Source organism: Sturnus vulgaris, chromosome 10 (assembly GCF_052056855.1).
Source record: "Sturnus vulgaris isolate bStuVul1 chromosome 10, bStuVul1.hap1, whole genome shotgun sequence".
In the NCBI taxonomy this organism is placed as follows: Eukaryota; Metazoa; Chordata; class Aves; order Passeriformes; family Sturnidae; genus Sturnus; species Sturnus vulgaris.
In genome coordinates this window covers 12,987,237-13,010,892 of record NC_142252.1, presented here as the reverse complement: position 1 = coordinate 13,010,892, position 23,656 = coordinate 12,987,237, and the positions used below count along the sequence as shown (strand labels likewise).

Here is a 23,656-nt window from a genome sequence, read left to right as displayed (position 1 = left end):
TTGACTCATGGCCAACCTACCTCACAGAGCTTTAGTTACTGGTGTCTGATGTCTCTGCCTTATTCTTACTCCTCATAAAATAAGTTTGCATGGAAGTCCAGCTATCAGCTTGGTTAGGTCTGGTGTGGGAGGCAAATGCAATCAGATGCTCATTGTTTAGATCTTAGAGATTAGTGAAGAGAATGTTTCCTTAAAGGTTACTCTTTGTTGGCATAGGAAAGCAGTCTGTTTGTGATTTGACTTTTCAGATAGAAAATACCATCTGTGTGATTGAGTGCACTTGATAAAAGTGTGTGTGTTCTTTGTTCCTCTTCATATTTCCTAAATGATAGCTTCACATGGTAGTGTTTTGTCCTCACTAGATTCATTTAAATGATAAACTTTTTATGTGTATATATATATATGTGTGTGTGTTTTTATAATTACCCTCATTTTTTGTTTCTGCCATTTGGAAACAGGTTAACAAGTGTTAAAATATTCATAAAGTTGTTGGTCATTATTGGTGTTTGTCAAATGTCTTCATAAAGATGGAGAGCATCAGTTATAACTGTTTGTATTGCATATGTATTTTATTTATATTTATGAATCCAGCAGGATTTTGTAAAAGATGCTGACAGCTAGGACAGATCAAGGAGATTCTAGACATCCATCAGAGTTCATTATAATTGAGTAAAGAGATTCAGTATGATAGGAGCATTTGGAAGACACATGAGACTGGCTCACTTCACTCCCTGTAATTGTATATGACAGTTTGTATGTTCATAGATGTGGTGGGGAATGTTAATTTACGTTTTTACATTCTATCACATTTCCTATTTTCCTATTAGAAATTTCCTGTTTGTCTTTATCCTCCTATTTTTGAGAAAAGAGGATTTTTGCAAGCAGTTCTCTCAGGAAAGCCTGAGTTAGGCTATAGAAAAATGAATCTCTGGAAAGCTCTTCTCATGCAAGAGCTTGAATTTTCCGTATCTCTCTCTTCAAATCCATGGTAACTAAACTCTAATTGCTGGGTTTGGGGTAGGCAGTTATGGCTGAATTAAATTGATTTTATTAAATTTGGGCTCAAATTATGTAACCACTGACTTTTCTTTCCCTTAAATCTCCACAATGTTCCTTGTTTATGGAATTGGGTGAAAACAGATGTAATTGCATTCTTTAAAATGTCCTCCTGGGCATTCCTTTAGTTTCCAAGTGTTCAGTAAATTTGAGGGATGCCTTACAAAGTTTTTCTACTCCACTGAATTGAATTTCAGCAAATTGCCAGCACTCTTAGGGGCAAGTAAAAGCCAAACATAGAATGTGAGTGTGTTCTGTTGTTTACAGAAGTGGCTCATGCACTAGGCACCCCACAATTGTACTCAGTTGACCTAAGGCTTTCTCCTTGTAGACTCCAGGCTTTATCTTGCAATTTGCCTGCAGCTAATGCTAGAAACTGGTCACCTACTGGGTTGTACTGGTACATCCTTCTGTGGTACATACATGCCATGGGTGTCATACAGAGTCTCCCTAGCTGGACAGATCAGTGGGTTTGGACCTGTTGGAGCTGCATGCTGCAGAGGAGGGAGCTGTAGTAGATGAGCAGGAGTTAAAAGGAAAAAGGAATTATCCTGCAGAAATATGGTTGGGAAGTCAGGATGTTGTTCTCATTTTCATTTTATTTTCAAGCTTTATTTGGAAGCTTTTCCTTACTCCCTCACTTGTACAACAAATTTCTACCTCCTTTCAAGACATCACTAATGAATAAAAAGGGATTTTGCTTTACTGTGAATTCATCTGGAAAAGAAATACTGTGACCTGGAGCAGTTCCAAAACAGGCCATGTTGCTTCAGTGCACAAAAGTGTTTTGATAAGCTATTTTAATTTGTAGTGGCTTCTAATCCATTTCATTTTCATGTTGCTCCCTGGCTCTGCAGACACCTCAATGCCACACTGCTGTGTCTCTTGGTTTCCTGCAGAGGTAGGATGGCAAGGAAGAGTTGTAATGTTGGTGCAGAGGAATGAGAGGAAGCAGTAAGCAATTTGAGTATATGTGTGTTTCCTGGGAGTGGAGATTCAGAATGGTCAGAATTATGATCATGCTGCATAGCAGGGATACAGGAGCTTGAGTGCCTGAAGGGAATGTAGTGAGGAGAGGAGCAGCAAGGGGGAAGTATAGGACTGCAGAGGCTTACAGTTCTTGGAGGGCTCTGTGTGTCACATTGACATCCATTGTTACATTCATTCAAATTAAAAGGTCATCTGAAATGCAATAATAATACTGCCTCAAAATTCAGAATTTCTGGAAGGTTAGATTTTGCCATTTGTGTTATAGTTTGAGTGCATTTAAGTGTTTAAAAATAATAGACTAGCCAAACAAATATATTAAAAATATGAAAATATATTTGATTGAAATTAGATATAAAGTAATTTAGCGAGTTAAGCTTTCTTTTGTAGTTATACTCAGCTAAATCAGAACTGAGCTGTATTAAGGATGTGGATAACATTAATTGCCGTTACATAAACTGTGAAGCCTGCTCTTGGAGGGCCTTGAAGAAGGCAGCAGGCCAAATCTTTTCACATCAGCAGTCATTCACTGGTCACTTCATCTTTCCCCAAAGCAGGGCAAAATTCAGATAAGCCTGTCATGACAGAAAAGGGTACCAGTCCTTTCTGTTTCCCAAGGATTACCAAAAAATAATTATAGTATCTTTTCTGAAAGAGTAGTAAGATGTTTAAGTGATCAGATTAGCTTCATGTTCTTAGGTGATCTGGTGGATCAGTGTAAGATTAGGAGAAGGTGGAACCAAAACATCCAGAGAAGATTTCAAAGTATTTTTGTAAAGGATCTGCTTCTGAACCTGCCTTGTTCATATAGGTAGTTAACACACATTCTTTTAGTTTTAGTAGTGGAAACTGTGTATTTTTCATTCTCTCTTGTCTTTAAAACAAATGACTCAAAAGAAAAAAAAAAAAAAGGAGGTAAACCAAAATTTTGTTAGAGCTCTCTGCTCTATGGCCAGTGTGTGGCTGATTTTTCTGGTTACAATGCTGCATCTTTGTACTGTTTTCTAATGGAATTCCAAAGAGGATAACTGAGCTCTGGGAAATGGTGTCATTTTCATATGTATAAGCTAAGATTGTTTTCTGCATTGAAATACATTGTAAACCTTCTGTCTGCAAAAGTCCAGCTGGAGTAGCATGATGCCAATAATGCCAGTACAAAACTTAGTTTTCAGTAACTTTTTTATCAAGGCTGAGCTTCCTTTGCTTTCTAGATGAGGACATGGATTTTCTTAAACAAAGGTGGTTCAAAAGATCAGTGCATCCTGATTCCATAAAATGAAAAATTCTTTAAAAATATACTTCCAAAAAAATTTGCCCTGTGTTTGGGTATGTCGTCTCTGGTTTTCCAGATTTCTGTTCTTGCTTGTTTTGTACCTGGTTCTACTCATTTGCAAGTAATCTAGATTAGTCAATTAGAGTATCTTCAAAACTGGACCCATTAAGATTAGAAAAAGGGTTTTACTATATATAGCCCTGATAGACACTATAAGGCGGCTTACACATGTTTTAATCCTTTAAAACCTCACTCCTACTCTTTAATATACTAAATAAAATTGCTTGTGAATGCTTGCTAAGCCTTCAGCAACATTTTTAGTGGGTTCAGGTCAGCAGTGACTGGACCTAGTCTCATTCTGAGTTTTCCATGGTCTATGGGAGGTGTTCTTAACTAAATACAAATGCAGTTTTTCCTAATATTTTGAAATTTCTTCTTTGAAGTGATTAATGAAATACAAGCTCATTAAACATTAGAGTGCATGAAAGTCACCAACAGCATGTGGAATTCATTGTGGTCTGTCCCAGGCAATGTTAATATCAAATGGCAAGCATTGAAGCAAAATATTATCTCCTCAAAAATGATTTATGATGTTTGTATTGTGGTTCATGCCTTTTAAAAGAAAAATGGAAGATCAATACAGGATCAGTGTGATGGTGGCCATCCTAGCTACCAGACTCCATTTATCTCTTTGCAGGCACCATGAAAAGGAAAATTGAATATTCAGAGAGTCGAGAAAAGAATATAGATCAGTAGTTATATAAAATTGTCAGCACAAGAGTCCTGCTTAGACAGATCCAGTGAGTCCTGCTAAAGAGGGCTTTCCATAGACAGATGGGAAGAGGGAAGCAAGGGGCATACTTTTTTAATTTAAGTGCACTTTTTCAGCTCTACGTGGGTTCAGTGTATGTAAGGATCTCTGCTTCTCAGCGCTGTGCTGCCATCTGTTCCCTGTGCACATCCCGGCTTCCTTGAGTCGCTGTTCCTTCTGTGCTGTTTGCTGAATTTCCCATCTCTGGTGTAGCCTTCTGCTCTCCTGCCCCGTTTGCTAGAATGTGTGTTCCAGACCAGATGCATTTTCATTTCAGCCTCATTTTCCTCTTCCCCTGCCTGCACAGACAGTTCATCACTTTTCTGTGTATCCGTGTTTCGCTGCCCACAAGATGGGCAGTCCAGGAGAGTTTCAGTGATCAGATCCTTTCTGGAGTTCTGATTTTCTGTTCAAGTAAATATTGACATTGAAAACATTACAGATTTCTAGGTAAAATCACTTTAGCAGCTTGGAATCAGAGTAATCTTCCAGGATTTGCTAATCTTCACTCCTTTTTGTTTCTTGTTGTGGAATACATACAGACATGAAATAGAACAGATTTAGTCTAGTTTTGCACCATCTGCTTATCCAGTGTAATTTTAATGTTTAAACTTGAGCCCAGATGTGTTCATCCTCTGCTCTCAACAACTGATTGTGTAAACCTGAGTAGGCTTTGGGTTTTTTCCTTTGGTGATGGTGGGGTTCTGTGGGATAAATGTCATGAATTGAAGCAGGAGGTGCTTGTGCTTCCTCGATTCTGTTATGACAGTAGATGCTATTCAGTCCCTACCTCTAAACTTCTTGGAAACTTTGAGAAAATTCTAGTCAAGAAAAGATGCCCTTATTCTAATGTTCTTACTTTATTGTGTTTCATGGTAGTTTTGCTGCCTATTATCCTTAGTTTGATGTATATCATCAGCAGCTTTCCTAAAGTTCAGACCTTAAAAGTTGATTCTGAGTGAAGTTTCATTCACTGCTGTTGCATATACATCCGGTTTTGGAGCCTGACCAAATTCTTACTGAAAGTATTGAGAGCTTGGATTGTGTGGTTTTCTTTCCATTTTGAATTTCTTTTTAGGCGTCTGTGTTTCTTGTATCACCATAGTTCTTATTAAAACAGTATTTCAGAATCTCAGTGTTTTGATGGCTGTGGAAATTGGAAGCATATTTGTAGATGGAGTTCCAATGACCAACCTGCTTCATTTGGGTTAAAATCACTTTTTCATATAAATTAGCATATGCCCTTTCTCTTTGGTTACCCTTATAACATTACACCAGAAGTCGAACACATTCCTTCCCTGCCAAGCTCTTCATTTCCTGTTGACCAAGAAAGCAGAGTGACCTTTTCATCTTGTTCACTGTGCCTGTTCCCCCTCCAAATTTCTGGAATGTTGATGTGACTAAACTTTCTTTAAAAGTTACATATTTATATGTGCATTTTATGATTTTGTCACAGCCAAGTGGAAGTTTGTTCTGCTGTTCACTGTGATGTAGAGGGAGCAAATATCAAATTTGTCATACACTATATATGGCTATTATGCATAACATAAGTAAGAAAGGAATTGTAAAGAGTAGTTCTCTAGCATTTGTGAGAATCTAGGGATGATAAGCTGAAAGAAAGTAAGAGATTGAAGATGCAAAAGACACTTGATATCCAATTCTTCTTAATCACAGAGGTAGAAATAGAACCTTAGACAAATTATAACTTCTAGATAAATTAGCAAAGCTCACACTTTGCTTTATAAAGATGATGTTGAACCAACCCTACTTTGTCAACAGGGCACAGGTGCTGCTCTTTTGGGTATTGGGCTAACACTGCTTTTCTGATGCCGGTAAGAGTCCTGCTGCTGTCTTATTTTCTGTCTCCAGCATTCGTTTCAGTACCACTATACCTAATACTAAGGTTTCTTTTTCTAAAACCCAAAATCCTGTGTACTTTTCAGCTCCAAACCCAGTGATGGTTGGAATTCTATCCATCCTGTTCCTCCCAAAACCTTCTGTTAAGAGGAATGTAACTCAAAATGTAGCTAGCTCTGCATCAAAGGAGCTCACCAGATTCTGACTGCACAGTGCTTAAGCTTCTCCTAAATAAGAAATTTCTTGGCACTCCTTCTTTTTGAACATAAAGCCTTCTCAGTCCCAGCCCATTAGTTTCCTTTTTCTGCTTTATTCATATGGCAGGAACCTCTGTTGTGAATTTATTCTCCTCCTTACTCCTACAGATGTCCTTGTCACTCATTCAGCACTTACTTCCCAGGAGTTCTCATGAGAAAAATTAAAATTAGTTCAGGAAACTCTAAGACCAGCAACCAGAGGATGAAATTTAGGATAGAGCAATACTGGGAAATAGCTTCCCTGGTAGCTCTCTTCCATCTATGTGCTGCATAGGAGGAAGTCTAATTCTTCAATAAAATGACACATGATACAGAAATTTATATTTTTTCCAGTAGCTATTGCAAAGAGCTGCAGATAATTTTAGCATCGAATAGGCTGTAGCACAAGAAAACGCTGGGATTATCTGATCTTTTCCATGCTTACTTTCCTTTAACACAGGGGCATACAAAAATCTTTTAGATTTATAGTTCCTTGGGTATAAATGAGTAAAATGAGGTGACTTACCCAGGGCCCTGGAGGGCAGCAGTAGCATAGGAGGAGTGGCCTGTTCTCTCACTGCACCTGAGCCCTTCCCCTAAGGAATGCTGCTTTCTAAAAAATGTCGTTTTCTCGCATTCCTCTTTGGTTACTGTCCTATTATCTTACATTCTTTTGTTATTAGTGATAGCATTGGTACTAGTGGAAATAATGGTCTTGATTCTCTTGTCAAACAACCTCATCAGTTTGATTTAGTGCTGGTAAAGTGTTTGATCTGAACTTTATTTGTAAAAAGGCACTTGGTGCTATTTTAAAAACTAGGATATCTTAAAAGCTACGAGCTTTTGCTTATAAAGGACAAAAGTTAGGGTTATTGAAGAGACTGTTCATATTGTCATAATGTGGTTAGGGTTAATTATAGATGCTGTTGGTGCTCACTGTTTGATGAGTGTGTGCAGAGAAAGGGCTACAGAACATGATATGTTAAAACATTCAGTTTTTAGATGGCTGTTGAAGGAACCTTAGTTTAGAGATTTTCTGAAGATTTTTTTCTCTTGGAGCCCTTTCTCAGTCTTGCATTCCCGAATAGCCTGCAGGGAGTGCGGGTGCAGCTCGGGAGAGCAGCGCATTGCCCGGCGCAGCAGCTGCCTGCAGCACACACCCCTGCCTCTCCCAGTGTTGACTTGTTATAATCTGGCATCACGTGGGGAAGGTGGTGGCTGCACAACATTTCCTTTGACTAGGAAGGGTTTACAAGTGGGTCTGTTGATCCTGAAGTCCAAACTGTTCAGCTGAAGGAAAAACTTACTTGCTCTGAGTTCATATTTTATGCTGACGGCATGTAAGTACCTCGCTTCAGGAGATGGTTGTCCTGAAGCAATTAGTGTTTTCCTGCCTGCCTTTGTAGCTAAAATCAAATGCATTTAGCATAGTTTTATTAGTACACGGTGCTGCTTAAGAACACAATCCGTTTTTCCAGGATTAACATTGAACATAATTCTGTGGGGGCAGTTTGAATCTCTAATGCCGTTTACAAGTGGATTGAAATTCATGCCAGAATTCTGGCTATTTTTTTCCTTTCCTGAGCTCCCAGAGGAACATGATCTTATTTCAGAAGATGTTTTGCATATTTCCCACCTTGTAGTGTTAAATTCTTTATCTCAATCAAATCCAGTAATTTTGAAGTACAGACATTTTTCATTTCCATTTCTTAACATTTTAAATTTAAAGTAGTTCTTGATTATAAACATGTTTTTCACACGTATGTTCTGAAGTTTCCTTTCTGTCATGGATTAAAATTTAATGGTATCTGTCTTTTTATTACTATGAAATTGATAATTATTAGTAGAAATGTTTGTCTTAATTTGAAAAAATAGTTGCTGTGAACTATAGATTACAGTCACAGAATTTTGAAGTATAACATTCTTGTGTGGTTTTTTTTGTCTAATCAAAATTATTTCAGATTCTCTTTCTGTTTAACTGCTGAAGTTGGGCAGGAATTTAATTGCCATGCCTGTCTTTGTTACAGAATACAGTCGTTTTGAAGCTAAAATCCATGATTTACGGGAGCAGATGATGAACAGTAGCATTAGTTCAGGATCAGGATCTTTGCGAACAAGCCAGAAGAGATCCCTCTATGTCAGGTAATCATCTTTTTCATAGCATTGCTACTGTGTTTTTCTGCTTTCCTGTAGACTTACTATTTTGGTATTTGTATTTTCATACAATTATTTATAAGTATTAATAAAGGGAGACTTCTATGCAAATATAACAAAAATAAAATTTTATCTAGACTGATTAATATAGCTGAAAAAAGAAGTAATATCCCTGAGAACCCTATATGAACTTTGAAGACTGGTGCTATTATTTGCTTTCTGCCCTTCTATTTGGGAGAGATGATAATCCTTCAGCAAAACCATACATTTCTTCTTTAGGTCAGTGTATGTGAAGTCTTAAGAACTTGCTTAATTCAGTTTGTGTTTTTGTGATGTTAGTCTTCATATTCTTCCTTGTTCAGTACTTGAATTAAGATTTATAGTCTTCTCTTTCTTAAGGTTTGACAGATTTCCATCTTATTTTCTCCAGCTTACTTTAGTTGTTTTCTCAGCTTTATTACAGAACCTTATTTCTCTATCCAATTGAATTTTGTTATGGATTATTTTTACTTGGTAACCAAGAGAGAAAATGCAAAGTAAATGAACTGAGTATACCTCATTAATTTCTTTATATCAAGTTAAACATAAAGGAAGCTGAAAGGAAGTGGAAACATAAGAGCATGAAGCAGATGAAAAAATAGGTGGTTTCACAGGGAAATTATGGCAGGGTGTAGCTTATTCATGTGTCATTCAACTCCTACATTGGTTATCAGGTACTGATAAAGGCTAACATTTCAAGTATGGAGAATGGGTAAAAGGATTGCATTTTAAAAAATAAATTGGTTTTTGATTTCCCCAAATCATCTCATCTCTGGATTGAATCAGGGCCAGCAGTAGCTTCTTGGCAGGGGCTAAAATGTTTCAGTAGATCAAGTAAGCCTTCAAGTAGTTCTGGTGTTTGGGTGAAATGTGATTTTAAAATGTTGTAGGACCTCACTGGTTTATCTCCTAAAAGTAAGTAGACTCAGATGCTGTTGACTTTTCCCATCCAAAGCAGAGAGTGTTTTGTCCATGGTGTGCTCTGTCTGCAGAGCTATGAGAAAGGAAGCAATTCATAACAAAGCAGCTTCCTGAGTAATTGCACTGAAACTGAACAAAGTCGTGGTCCTTTGTAACTATTTCTGAATGCTGGACACAAATGTAGGATAATACTCATAGGGCTTTGGTTTAGCTTCACTCTAACAGGTAGTTTCTATGTTTTGACCGATTATTTCAATAGCTGGATTCTGTTTTCTCAGATCTGAGCCTACTTTTCTACTTCTGTTTGCCTTAAATATTTTGAGGGTCAAAATTTAAATCTTTAAAAACAAATACCTTAAAACCACAGTTGTCCATATATTTTAATTTCCACAGGTAGGTAGGGGAACATATGGATATTGTGCCAAGACCTTCATTTCCATAATCTCAAGATTTATTGCTTTAGGTCTCATCATATAACTAAGCCTAAACAATTCTAAATGCTTTTATTTTGCTTGGTTAGCTATAGCCTGATTAGATTCTAAACCGCTTATGCTCCTGTTCACACATCTGATATTTTGACCCACTGACAAGCATTTTATCTTCGAGTATCTTTTATTCTACTGATGGAACGTGTTGAGCTTTTGACTTTGCCAGCTGCTGCAGAACTTGCAGCCTTATCCAGGCTGTTGGCAGCCCCCCTGTTGTGGGGACTGGTTTCATTGAAGGGTTTTGAGGCTCAATAATCAATGTTGCTATAAGTCAGTACAAACGTCTAAAATGAAAAAATTCCACAGCAAAAGTATTTTTTTACCCACATCTCGTTACAGAGGGTGCTACTAGGGCTTTTGAGATCTGCTTGTGTCATCACACCAAAAGTTGCCAAAGGCTGGGAGGCCACTTTATGTGCACAAAAAGGATTCACATCTTTTCTGTCTGGTTTCTGATGTAATTTTGACCCCATTGAAGTAACTTTTATGAATATTTTCACATATTGCAAGATACTGACAGAACATATTAGTTACCCACTTTATTCCTTATAATAAGTCACTCTGGTGTAGTCATACTGTACCCTTAATTGTAGCAATTCAGAGCCAATTTTAATAACTTCAGATATCTTTTTTTCAGTAGTGCTGGATTTTGAATGTGCCTTAAAGGATTGCCAGTTATGTAACAAAATGCTGAATTGAGTGGTAAATCCAACAGTAAAATGTTTATAGGCGTTCAATCGCAATTGCAGAAAAGCTATTAAATAAAAATACCCTGAAAATCATCTCTGCTGCTTTCTCAAAATCATTGTAACAAATTAGGAAATAAAATCAGATACATTATTGCATCCCTGTAAACATGATATCTTTAAGATTAGTCTGCCTGCAGACAGCACTTTTTGGTATTATGTAATATTAAGGAAAAGGCAATTGTGCTTGCCTGAAAACACAATTTGGAGTAAAATGGCAGATTTTTCTTTGTAATTGTATGTGTATCAAAAAAATGATACACAGCAATTTAGGAAACAGCCCTTGGAGGGCAATATAAATACAGCAATTTAGCAGCAGCTGACTCTCCATTTGCACGTCCTACTATCCTTCCATACCACCCCCTGGCCCCAGCTAATTCAGATGTACTGATATGTCTTCTCTTATTTTACTTTATATTTCTTCTGATCTTTGTTCTGAGACAGGTTCTCTCATAATAATGTTTCTGGGTTTGCATCTGATCTATATATAGATATATATGCTCATCTAGAGATTCAAAAAGCACATGTGAGATACCCTCATGGTATCAAGTTTCTGTGATAATACATGGAGAGTGAGAGTAAATCTATTCCATATTTAATCTCATCTTCTGTGGCAAATCTTAGTCTGCAATGTGTGTAGCATTCAAAATCAAAAATTACTTTTACCTTTGTGCATTTTTCTGACCAACACAATACATTCCAAATTCAAACAATGGCGCTGATTTGTGCTTGAATTGGAGCAAAAAATGGTGATGTCTCTAAGTTGAAGTAATGTAACAGTTTTAAAATGACTAAGAAATTTAAAATAAATCCTTTGGAAAAATAAGATCTGCTACTAGCAGCAGGCTAAGTGTACTTGCCTGCAGTTTAATTGGGCCATCTCTGTTATTCTCACAGTTCAAATATTAAGTTTCAAACAACTTTCCCAAAAACTCAGAAAAACCTCCTCTACAAGCTGACCTTCATTTATTGTGAAATGGTAAAATTAATTCATATTTAATGAAATGAAACGGAGAGATGCTTTGCTGCAGGAATTCCTGGTTGCTTGGTTTGTTGAAGAAATGCTTCAGTAAAACTTGGTCAATGGTCTATGATACTGAAAGTAATGAGTATGGCAGGTAAAAAGATATTCTAGAAAATTTGGCAATGTTACACAGCCATTACATATATGGCTTTGAAGCATAAACACTCATGAAATATGCAACCTAATTCCAGTTTCTCTAGACTTGTGGATGAAGGAGCTGAGTTACCTTTTTAGTACTCTTTAGTTCCTGAGTAATACAAAGTGAAATAAAAAGGAGGATTTGGTTCTTTCTCTAGAAAATAATTTTTAGGACTTCCCATTTAAATTTAAATAGAACTTTACACTAAATATCATGGGTCTGCATTCAAAGCAGTAGTTGATCAGGATTATTAAATTTATTCTTAAGTTAATTTGTGTTTATAACTTAAAATAAGTAAATGTATACATGGTATTTTTAATCTGTAATAAAAGTCTGCATGCAGGAAGTTAATAGAAGCAGTATTTTTTATATTCCTGCTTGTAGATAAAAGCCTCATCTGGGCTGTGAAGTGAGTTCTTGGTTGATGATGTGCCAGGCATACAGGAAAAGCCATGTTAATCACTTGAAATCGAAATAAATTTTTGTTAATTGTCTTGCTTTTTGAGGTCATTTATAGGATCATTAGCAGTTCCTGGTATTCCTATAAGTGTTAACTGCGTGGTTTTGTCACTATTGAGTGATGCCCTAAATGATCTTTTTATAAAATTATCTTCATCAGCCTTGACTTTTTTGCCCAATAAAATTATTTTTCTTGAAGTGACTTCACCAGAGGAAATATTTGATGGAACTTCCTTTCATTGTGCAAAACCTGCTCTGTGTAACTATTTATCTAGTTGGTAATAATGAATTCATCAGTTTCTGCTTCCATTTCAATCCTGAGCATTTTTTCTCATGCAGTCAACATGTATGTTAATGCTTTTAGGCCAAGCTCACAGTGTTTATAAATTTATATGCAAATTCAAAAATAGAAGTTAAAAGTGGAGCTGGTAGAAATCATTGCATGAATGCTAACAAGAAATCTCAGGAAATAAATGTCACGATGCATGTAATTAATTCAGTGAAAATGTATACAACTTGAATCTGCATTGAAAGTACATCCTGGATTATGTGTGGTTTATTTTGAGATATGAAATGATATTTGTCCAAAGTGTTTCTTGAAGAAACATGAATGTAGAGGAATAACTACTTCCTATTGATATCATTTTTGTTACCTGCAATATTTTGGCTGTTTCAAAGAAAAAAATAGCTCTGATTTTTAAAAAATAACCAGGATATCTTAACTATGCTGTGGATTAAGCCAAAAGATCTTATGGATCCTATTATGAAGGTTAGAAGTGTACTTCTAAGGAAGGTGATATTTCAACCTCCAAGATATTTCAAAATTGAAAGTCTAAATTTAGTTATAAACTTAAATTAAAAGTATTGCAGATTTAAGTATAAGGCTCTTTGTATCAGAAGAGCAAATATTTTGAAGTAATTTAAAAATTTCTGTCTTTTTTAAGACATTCTAAAAATCATTATTAAAACCTTTAATCTAGTAGGAAATTTTTTTTGTATTTTAGAGCCCAAAAAAGGCATGGTGTCTCAAATAACTCTGGTTTTGCAATAGGTGCTGGAGGTGAATTGGTCTCATAATATTTTGAATTTTTTCCCTGTAAACAATTTGTTATTGGTTAATAATAAATACAGTTCACTCAGTGCTTCAGGAAGGGGAAATTCATAAAGCTGAAGTACATTTTTGAGCAAACAGGTTTTGACTAACATGGGTTAAAAATTTCTGTGGTATGAAAAATCTAGCAGAAAAAAGTATGCAAGACCAGTGTTTGGGATGAAGAAACACGCTGAATATGAACACGGAAAGTGACACCCTTTTAAATCATCACATTGTAATCTGTTGTACTACTTTGGCTTGGTATAGAATAAGTTGAATTCAGGTGTTGTTCAGAAAGTGCAGCACTGACAGCACACGAGCTGGCAGATTAAATAATGTTGAGGATTTTTTGGACTGTGTCATACAAGCACTTATGTCACAAAGATGAGGTTCATGAACTATTTTCAAATGTACAAGAAGAGTCCTTTAGAAGGCAGAACCAAAGCAGTATCTCTGCTGTTTGCTAAGAGACTCCTGTCATCTTCCATTTCCACATCCTCATTAAACCCTCAGTTGTGCTGGGGAGAAACATACTGCAGATATCTTCATTTCCTCAGGGAACTTGTCCAGGTAGAAAATGATCCAAAAGGCAGAAAAGATATGACCTGTAAACCAGATCAGTTCCATAGTGTTGTGGACCATGTCCTTTACCAGACAACTGTGCTTTCTTTAGCAAAAAGGGAAACAGGAGTCAGTTGCATAAACCAATCTCGCTGCCAGAGGGAATGTTAATAAAACTGTAGTCACGCAGCTGCTGTTCAGGTATTGTGAGTGCCTATTATTTGAAAACAGGCTTACCTTAGGAAAAAGGATGAGATTCTCTCAAAATGGCCAGGAATTTCCTAAAAGAATGTGCATAAGGCTCTCTGCCTCTAGGTACTACAGTAGCAAAGTGGTGATCAGATATTTCTAAGTTGAGTTTTTTCCTGTGAGCAGGATACTGACTTTTATTTTAAAGACAGTACTAAACTGTACTAAATTGCTAAATAATTTCAATTTCTAACTTGATATGAAACAGCATACTTTACAGAACTTTTGACAGTGCTGTATGCTTTAAATACTTGCTTGTCTTTTTTATCCTAGACTGACATGTAACTTGCTCTGTGCAAAGCACTTATTGAATTGCAGGAGGTATCTTCTGTAGAACTTTCGTAAAGCACTAGAGGTTTGCTCTGGATGAAGTTTTTCTCATTCATTAAAGCTTAGAAGTGTGTGGGGGTACTGTACTACACATTCTGTGTGTGTATGAAAGCTTATTCAGCCTTCTTGTGAGTACCTGTCAGAATGATGCAATCATTTATGAATAGCACAGGCAACTTGCTTCATATTTTGTGCTATTTATACTCTCCTGGCTTTTTCTTGCTTTTTTATATGTTTAATTTTTTCTTTTCAATGTAGAGCTCTTTTTGATTATGACAAGACTAAAGATAGTGGCCTTCCGAGTCAAGGATTGAACTTCAAATTTGGTGATATTCTCCATGTCATTAATGCTTCTGATGATGAATGGTGGCAGGCACGGCAGGTAACTCCAGATGGAGAAAGTGATGAAATTGGAGTCATCCCAAGCAAACGGAGGTATGTCATACTTGATTGACTTGGAGATGTGTGCCATGAAACATCTGATCTGATAATACATATACTGTATATGTTTTTCTTTGTTGTTAATTCTGTACCAGATTAGCCATTTGTTTGATTTTTTTTTTCTTTTTTAGTAATCTGTAGTGGGATTCTCATTTACTCAGTGAGAAGTTTATTAAAACCCTATTTAGCCTTAGGAGTTATGTGCTGAGGTTAATAAAGGTGGTCAACATCCACCCTCTCTGTTCTCACTGTAAGTAAGTTGTGGGTTTAATAACATTACATGTGGGTTTAATATCAGTTTAGCAATCATTTTTATATGAAAAGGTGCAAAGTATGAATGAATTTTATTCAAGTCACGACACTATGATTAATTCTTTCTACCCAGAACTTTGAAAACTGGAAAATCTTTGGTAGCCAGAGCCAATGGAGATGAGATTTTTGTTGGCATACTGGAGACTCAAATAAGAGTTTAGGTGCTCTGAATCTTAATATCTGCTATTGACTGACAACTGAGGCTGTTCACTTACTGTGTTATGTTTTCTCTTTGCACTCTATGGATTTATTGAACATGTATAGCCACAAAATATTCCCAATACTCTCACAGCTCATCACTTGTGAAATAACAGTTTTCCATTAGCAGGCTTCCATTTTCTGAATGTGTCATAAGAAATAAAATGTATAGTACAAAAGATACTCCAATATGCTTCTGGTGGAACAAGTGGTAACTTGAAGTTCTGGAGTTTTGCTGATTCTGACATTTTTGTGTGTGTTTTTGTGGTAGAGTTGAGAAGAAAGAACGAGCCCGTTTGAAGACAGTGAAATTCAATTCCAAAACAAGAGGAGATAAAGGGGTGAGTTAATGAAGTGCTAATTACACCTGGCATTGTGAATAGTAACATTTTTCAGCCGTTTGTTGTGTGTAGAATCACTTTAAGATTTGAGTGAAATAACTCAATTCTATCAAATAGAAATGAAATAATTCTGAGCACCAAAGCAGCCTTTAATTGCTAAAACACTGCAAATTGTTTAAAGAATTAGTATAGAAATACATATGCTTCTTAGTACTGTAATGTAGTAGGAGCTGTATATCTTATTATTATTATTATTAAGTATTGAATAGCACCATTTTTAACAGCTCTGCACCATATGTGATTCTGAAATTTGAGAAACAATTCCACAAACTTACCATTTCTACCAGTAGCATGTGACTAGTAATTTCAGGACTTAGGCACGTGCATTTTAGATTTAAGAGTCTTCTAAAATAATAATATATTGCCATTTAAAAAAATCTGAAGTGTGCTTTAAGCTCTGAGGAAGCTATTTCTTAAATAGTGATTATATTTTTTATTACACTAATGCTGTAGCATTGGCTAGTCGTTATTGTAAATCCCACAAATGCTTTTTAGGAATTTGTTTCAGTTACAATGTTTACATAACTTCGGAAATCACATATATAAAATATTAAAACTTCAGTATTATATCCTGATAGTGTAGGACTGCAAAGTATAAAGACTCTAAAACTCATATCTGCTACATGGCAAAGGTTTCAGTTACTAATGAAATGTCATGTTTTTCCCCTATAAGTATTTGCTTAAAAGGAAATCAATACCTCTGACTACTTTCTGATTCACAATTATGGTACTGCCCTGGAGATTCACTGGATCACTTGTAGTTTTTTTCTGTTTTGGTGCATTTGTAGTTTGGTATTGGAATAAAATGTTATCAATAGAAGTCATATAAAGAGAGGCTTAAATAGTTCAGATTATTTTCATTCCATTAAATAATTTTTGAAATGTTACCATGTTCTTTGAAAGATGATTGGATGGTTTTAGAGTGTGTCTACCAATTAACTATGAGCAGTTAATTACTGATGCGTTTGAAATAGCATTTTGACAAAAGCAGAGTTGGTGCACAGTCCCTGTGTACTGAGAGAGCACCAAAGCAATGCATGGAATACTGAGTGGAAAAGCAACTACGCTTGCCATTGATGCAGAACTGCAGTTCTCTTTCTTTAGTAACATTTCATTTTGCAAACACTTACATTGTTCACAGTCTTTTGCTTCAGCTGTAAATGTTTTAACATCAGAGTTTCTTCTTGAAGTGTTCCTCCTTTATTTGTAACGACGATACTTTTCCCAGTAAGTTGACTGCACTGAACATGTCCTCATGGACCATGTGCCTTCCTCTGTCTGTGTGTGCTAATACTCCATGAACAGGATGAAATACCAATTTGATACAGTTTTTGAAAATTTCTACATTAAGATCTTGAAGAGTAACCCTAGTGATGTCTAACATTAAAATCTATGTTCCTTTCATTGTAAGGAAACCTAAAAAAGTCTGGAGCAAAGATGGTTTCATTTTTTCTTGTTTGTTCCTTTCGTTTACACATTTATCTCATTTTCTGTGCTGCTTCTGATTTAATGTATTCCCACTTATGATGCCTGTCAATGATTGCCAGTGGGCTTATGAAAAATTTAATGCAATTACTATGCATTTTCAACTAATAAGCAAATCCTTCTAGCTTTTTATAATCATGGTATCTTTTAAAGTAATCCTTTGCCTAATCTTTTATGCAAAATCAGTATAATATTACTTTTATTTTCTCTTTTTTTTGGCAATGGAACTGACTCTGACCATTTTACATGCAGTATATAAAGTTTCGTATTAGCTCAGAAAGGCTTACTGTACAGACAGTTAAAATAATTATTATGAAATATTTTCAAAACTATAATGAACTTGATTATGTTTTATAAAGTACAATAAATCAGCTACTCCTTTTAACTGTACAAGATTGCACATTCTCACCACCTCAGCTAAACTGCACCATTTTAGCTTTATTACATTTGTCTCCTTTTACCAAACTTATGGACTTGCCTAAATGAAACACAGATGTGAATATTCTACCTTTTGAATTTATATTACAGTATTATTCAGTATACAGTGAGGATCTCCTTTGGACATATTTCTGTGTTGTCCTTATTCTCTAGATTACATTACCCTTCCTGGTTGTGAGAAATCATTTGCAGTGTCTTCACTTCCGTAAAAGAAGGTCAGGAGGACCATAACATAAAAACTTGCCTGTGCCAAGTGTGGTTCCTGCAGGCATATGATTGGCTTGAAACTGATCTTTTGTCTATGTGCCAGGTTGATAATTTATCCATTTTTACAGTGGAACAACAGTTTTAGTCGAACACAGATACAAGGCAATTAAAGGTTTTATGGATTTCCTCCTTAGCACAGTATTGTTATTTCCAGAGCTCAATGTCACTGATTGTGCTCCCATGGTATCATGTGCCTGTTTAACACCTTGTAATTTTAAGTAATTTTTAAACAAACTTGGTAATGCAAATACCACTGGATGTTTAAGTATCTGCTATTGCCAAGCAGGTCTGTGTTAAACAGATGGCCAGAAGGATAGCAGGGTGCAGCTTTGGCGTTGCACTGTAGGAAAGAAGCACAACTACAGACATTCTCTTTAGGAAGGTCAAGTACTAGTTTTCAATTGTACCAAAAAACGTGGCACATGACTTGAAAATGCTTTGTCCTGTTTGACCCCTAGTTGTCACTGTAATTCATTTCATACTTAATGCTGGTAGAAAGGAGAATGTGCCTTTTTGCCGCTGTACTGCATATAAAGGAATGTGAGCTCACATTAGCTGAAGAAAGGCAAACAATTACTTGAAAGCTAACATGTTCCAAATTTAGGAACAGTTGTTAATAGAGTCTTGAATACGTGTTTTTTTTTTTACAATACCTTTTAAAAGATGTTTCTGTGGTGCTTTTCTTACTTCCTGCTGCACATAGGCTCTGTTGAGCTTAGAAATAAATAGTCCCCTGCAACACAGGGTCTCAAGACCAAGTTGGGTGTTTTTCTGTTTTGCCATCCTTTCTATTGTAGTTTTTCTTTTGCAAACCAAGTGACAAAAATATGGCAAATTTTATGTGTTTCCAAAACTGGGCAGATGAATCACTCATGCCTAAAGATGGAAGGGAATTTCTGCTGACTTTAAGTTAGCTGCATTAGCTCTAGTTCTGGGCATAATTGCAATTAAAACATTACTGATTTATTTATACTTTAAGGTTTTTTATTGACTTGGAACATCAAATTAAAGGTGCTGTAGTCACATGATGTCTTCAGCAGAAGATATGGCGGATATTACTAAAATATGTGCTAATTAACTATAGAGATACCTATATAGGAATGAAAATGCATTGATGCTCTCCATCACTTGGACAAGTATCACAATAATAGTTTATATTCACATGGATGTAAATGTCTATGTAAGTAACTCTAGAAATGTTTGTTGCAACTGAGATGCAGAAATTCTTCAGCAACACGAGCAATTAATGTCAAAAGTTGCTGAACATGATCCTTGATATAGAGGGTTTTTCATGTGGCAATTATAAGTGCACTCTTGAAAAACATAATTGCCACAATAAACCAATGAAATTAGTTTGTGTCTTTTGAAAGGTAATCATTGTATTAGGATGCAGACTTACATAGAACAGTAATTCCTTTCAGTGAACTTGCAATGAATTGCAATAGTAAAAAACACTGACACAAATTCTGGAGCTTTTTTTTTTTTAGTTGGTTGGTAATACTGTCCATGATACTTCTGATATTCTGTTATAATATCAGCTCTTTGCAAAAGCCTCAGCTTGGTTTTTTGGTTCTTTTTTTGTTTTTTTCAATACTGTAAGCCCTAAATGAGATAATATCAGTGGTTTAATTGACTTTGAGTCAAGTTTATGGTTTGTCCATCTTACAGCAGCCTAGTTTTCCATCTTTTTTAAACACTCACAGCAAGCCTAAATTTGTGAAGTACAGGTCGGTCTGTATAGGATGAACCAGTTTTCTTAATACTAAGCATGTGAAACATGGAGGATATGAGCAAAGTCATGATCCCAGTCTCTCTTTCTAGTGAGCTGAGAAGATGAGTGTTAAACTGAGATATGCACTGCATAATGTGGTTGTAGGAGTCAGCTTCCACAAAGCTGCTGGTCTGGGCCTTTGTTCACACAGACATTAGACATCCTTTGTTTTGCCCCTCCTTCTCTTCTTCAGCAGTCATTCAATGACAAGCGTAAAAAGAACCTCTTTTCCCGAAAATTTCCCTTCTACAAGAACAAGGACCAGAGTGAGCAGGAAACCAGTGATATTGACCGTAAGTATGTGGCATTGGATGGAGAGCGAAGCGCAGTAGAAGGGCCTGCTAGACTGCACTAGGGTGTTACCATGGAGACAGTTCCACGAGCTGCAACAGGCTGAGGAGCAAACCAGTCTACAAAACAAAACTTTACACAAGAGTATCCCAGTTTGAAATAAACTGGCAATACTGTTGACAAACTGGAGGAGATAATTGCCTTCCAGTGCTGTCAGTGATGCTTTCCCATTTCTGACTTGGAGGAGAAGGCATAGTATTCATAAAAGTATAATGGAGCTTACCAGCTTCTCAAATCAGTCCTTTACACTGGTTTTTCAAAGTAATTCATTCTGATTTGATCTTCCTAATGAAGAGAGGTTGCTCTGATTTTCATTGCTCTTGCTAGCACTAAAAAAAGTATATTCTCAAAACGTAGTTGCGTAAATTTGCTAATTCAGACCAGGTTCAAAACAAACTCTCTTCTCTGCCATTTGCATTACTGATTGCACTTCATGTGCCAGTCAAGTCAAATTCTGTAGACTTTTTTTTCCCTGTGATGTTCTAGGAACTGTCTCCCGTCGTAGCGCCAATTTTATATATTACTGACAATTATTTTCTTTGTGATTGTCTTTTTATTGCTTGCCCTCTGGGGACTACTCTGCAGGAGGTCCCTGACGACATGGGATCAAAAGGCCTGAGTAAGTGATCAAAATACTCCCAAGTTATTTTAACCTCCATCTGAAAAATTACTATTTTTTTTTTGACAGATCTCTTTGAGATTGGTGCTCTACTGGTATAAGGAGGTTGACTAAAACTGGTTCATAAGTTTTTCCTAGTTTGCAATCTTTTGGGGTTTTTGCTTTCAGGAACATGTAAAGTTTATGTGACTGTCACGTTAGATTTTTTTGTTTTGTTTTGTTTACAGAAGCTTACCAGTGCTTTCTTGTTTGTCCTTAACAGTACTGTGTTTTTAATTTGGTGATTATTGTTTAATGTTACTTATATCTTGTCCTCATATTTTTATTTATTTAAAAATAACCTTATGGCTTTTTACAGTAATAGTACAACCATTGCTGTGCTACTTTAACTAGTAAGTTTTCATTCCTCTTTCTAGGCGACTGATGTTTACAGCTACTTAAAGCAAACAAAACTTTTCCTTAACATATGCCATGGGAGTTTTTCTGTCTGACTTGAACTTATGATGCTTTTAGACCAGGTAGAGGGCTGATTTGAAGCATATTTTGTATTTCTTTTTGTATCCAGTAAGATTCAAAAGTTGCTGCGTACTCTTAGAAGATTTGTGTGTACACACCCCACCACTGAATGTATTAAAATGACAAGTAAAAAAAGCCAAGACCTTGCTTTCATCACAAATATTAAATACATATGCTCTTAGGCACTTATGCAATAGAAAAAAGAGTCTCTGAAAGGATGTGGCTAAGGGTCCTTAAGGATAGCATTTCTTCCCAAGGTGTAACTGTAAGGCACAGTGTTTGTGAAATTACTTTTAAGGACCAGTGTACTTCTGTATCTGTCCTCAATCGTGAAGCAGAAATTCTAGTAGCTGTAACATTCATTTTTCAGTTCTGAAATGACTAGTTTCAAAGGAATTCTTGGTCTAGACCAGAAGACTTCAGCAACCATTACAGCCTTATGGTTTAGAATATAAGATCATAAACGGCTTTTGTGGCTTTATGATCATACCTAGTTAGAACTATGCAATATGGTCCACAAGTATCTAGATGATTCTGTTCTATAAGCAATTGGTTTCTTGTCTGTTTTGCAGAACAGACTTTTAAAAACTGCCTTACCACACCTAATACAAGTTGTGTTACGTGGTACAGTGTATTTCCTCTAATATAGTCCAGTATTTTCTCTACAAGAGATTAAATGTAATCAATAAATTGCCTGCATAGAAGTTGAAATGCATAATCCTAAGATTTTTACACAACAGAATTAATCCTGAAGTGAAAATTTAAAAATTGCAGGGTTACATGTGAATTATGAGTGTACTTTTTGTAATCTTATTTTACGTGCTATTTAATGTTTTTCTTTTTATTAACATCAATTCCCTTCATATGAAATTAAGCTTGATCCTGAGAGCTATGAGAAGTACGTTAAAACTTTTATATGCAGTATGTATTGATTTCAGCACATTGATATGAGTATTGTCTTTCATCTGGATTATTTTCTGTTGATTTTCTTTCTGTTTGACTCATGCCATTGGTGTATGTTCCTTATTTTTTTCCCATTGTGTTGCAATTTCAGAGCATGTAACCTCTAATGCCAGCGATAGTGAAAGTAGTTACCGTAAGTGTTTTTAAGTTCTTTGTTTATTCAGAACCTTTGTTTTGTAGCTCTTTCTTTGGTTTTGTTTGTCTGTCTTTTCTGGGTATTTACATGTTAAATAAAACTTCCCAGACAGCTTCAGATGAAATCTGTGTTTGTTTATTTGATGGAGTACTGCAAATTGTTCCATGTCTTTGTTTTTAAAAAACTCCCTAGAATCACTGCAAACCTCCTTTATGGATATTTTTATTGTCTGTGATTTTTCTTCAGTTCAGCCTAATTTGAAACTACTCCTATTTTTTTTTTTAATTACACAAGCTAGCTAGACCTGTTAAATTTAAATGTAAATTTAATGCTGACAAATATAATTATATGTAGCTGAGCCTTAATACTGGAAGTGTAACCAAACTGTGTAATCTGTTAAATAATGCCATAACTATCTAAAGTTTTTCACAACTGATACTCAGATTTAATATGTATATACTTAAGTGAAAGTACAGATAAGCAAACATGTATTTACCCTTGCTTTCAGCTCATTTATTTTGTCAAGTGTGGATGCTTAGTATGAACTGTCTTCAAAGCATACGACACACATTCAGTGCTGGAGTCAGTTTGATAAATCAGCATGCTAGTTCTCTCTCTCTCTCTCTGAAGACATAGTGTCTTCTAAATACCACACTCAGTTTGCTTTTACTACTAGGAAAAGCTCCAGTAGTGTTTCCTATTACCTGAGCTGCAGCAGCACTCCATGCTAATGGTGGGTAATAGGCTGCATGGTGCTGCTCTACTGTGCTTTGACATGCCTTAAACCAGAGCCAGAACTTGAATCCCCCTATTCAGTTCCAGTGAACAGCTTCCCAGTAAGTTTCCAGTCTAGACCTGGAAGCCACGATAGACCAGAGCAGGACCACAGGAAAGTGGAGGATTTGAAGAGAAATATGAAAAGAAGGAACAGTGAAAGTCATACAGTGGTTTGCTGCTCAGCTCCTGGCTGCCTGCTGTGTGATGAGCACTGCAGAAATGAGTAATTTATGTCAGGATAATAAGGAAGGTGGTTCATTAACAGATATATTTGTTTGGCTGTAGATCTTTACAGAGGTGATGAGCCACATATTTTCTTCCAGATGATGGCACTGAAGGAGAGAATGTATATACATGTATGAAAAAGGCTGGTGGTGTTGCAGACTGCAATTGAAAAGAAACCAATTGAGGGAGGCATCTGTGTTCCATGAGAATAACACAGAATTGAGAACATATGGAAATTGCCTTTGACAAACAGAAATTTTAATAATTTTTAATGATACACCATGAAAACTCTCTGACTATGTCTGTTTCTTCATAAATTTGCTGCTTCCCTCT

At 36.0% G+C, this 23,656-nt stretch overlaps 1 protein-coding gene across 29 annotated transcripts in view; it reads left to right on the top strand.

The window, feature by feature from the left end:
• The window catches only part of DLG1 (discs large MAGUK scaffold protein 1), a 143,813-nt gene that overhangs the window by 108,210 nt on the left and 11,947 nt on the right, over window positions 1–23,656 (top strand). For 10 of the 29 annotated variants that reach the window (XM_014891684.2, XM_088170845.1, XM_014891682.2 and 7 more), the window contains 5 exons: window positions 8,248–8,362; window positions 14,682–14,858; window positions 15,646–15,715; window positions 20,673–20,706; window positions 22,277–22,318. In XM_014891684.2, the coding sequence (XP_014747170.1) occupies window positions 8,248–8,362; window positions 14,682–14,858; window positions 15,646–15,715; window positions 20,673–20,706; window positions 22,277–22,318 (438 nt within the window). Of the gene's footprint in view, window positions 1–8,247; window positions 8,363–14,681; window positions 14,859–15,645; window positions 15,716–19,929; window positions 20,030–20,672; window positions 20,707–22,276; window positions 22,319–23,656 lie in introns of all 29 variants that reach the window. The other 19 variants (XM_088170843.1, XM_088170839.1, XM_014891681.2 and 16 more) reach the window with 3 other exon arrangements.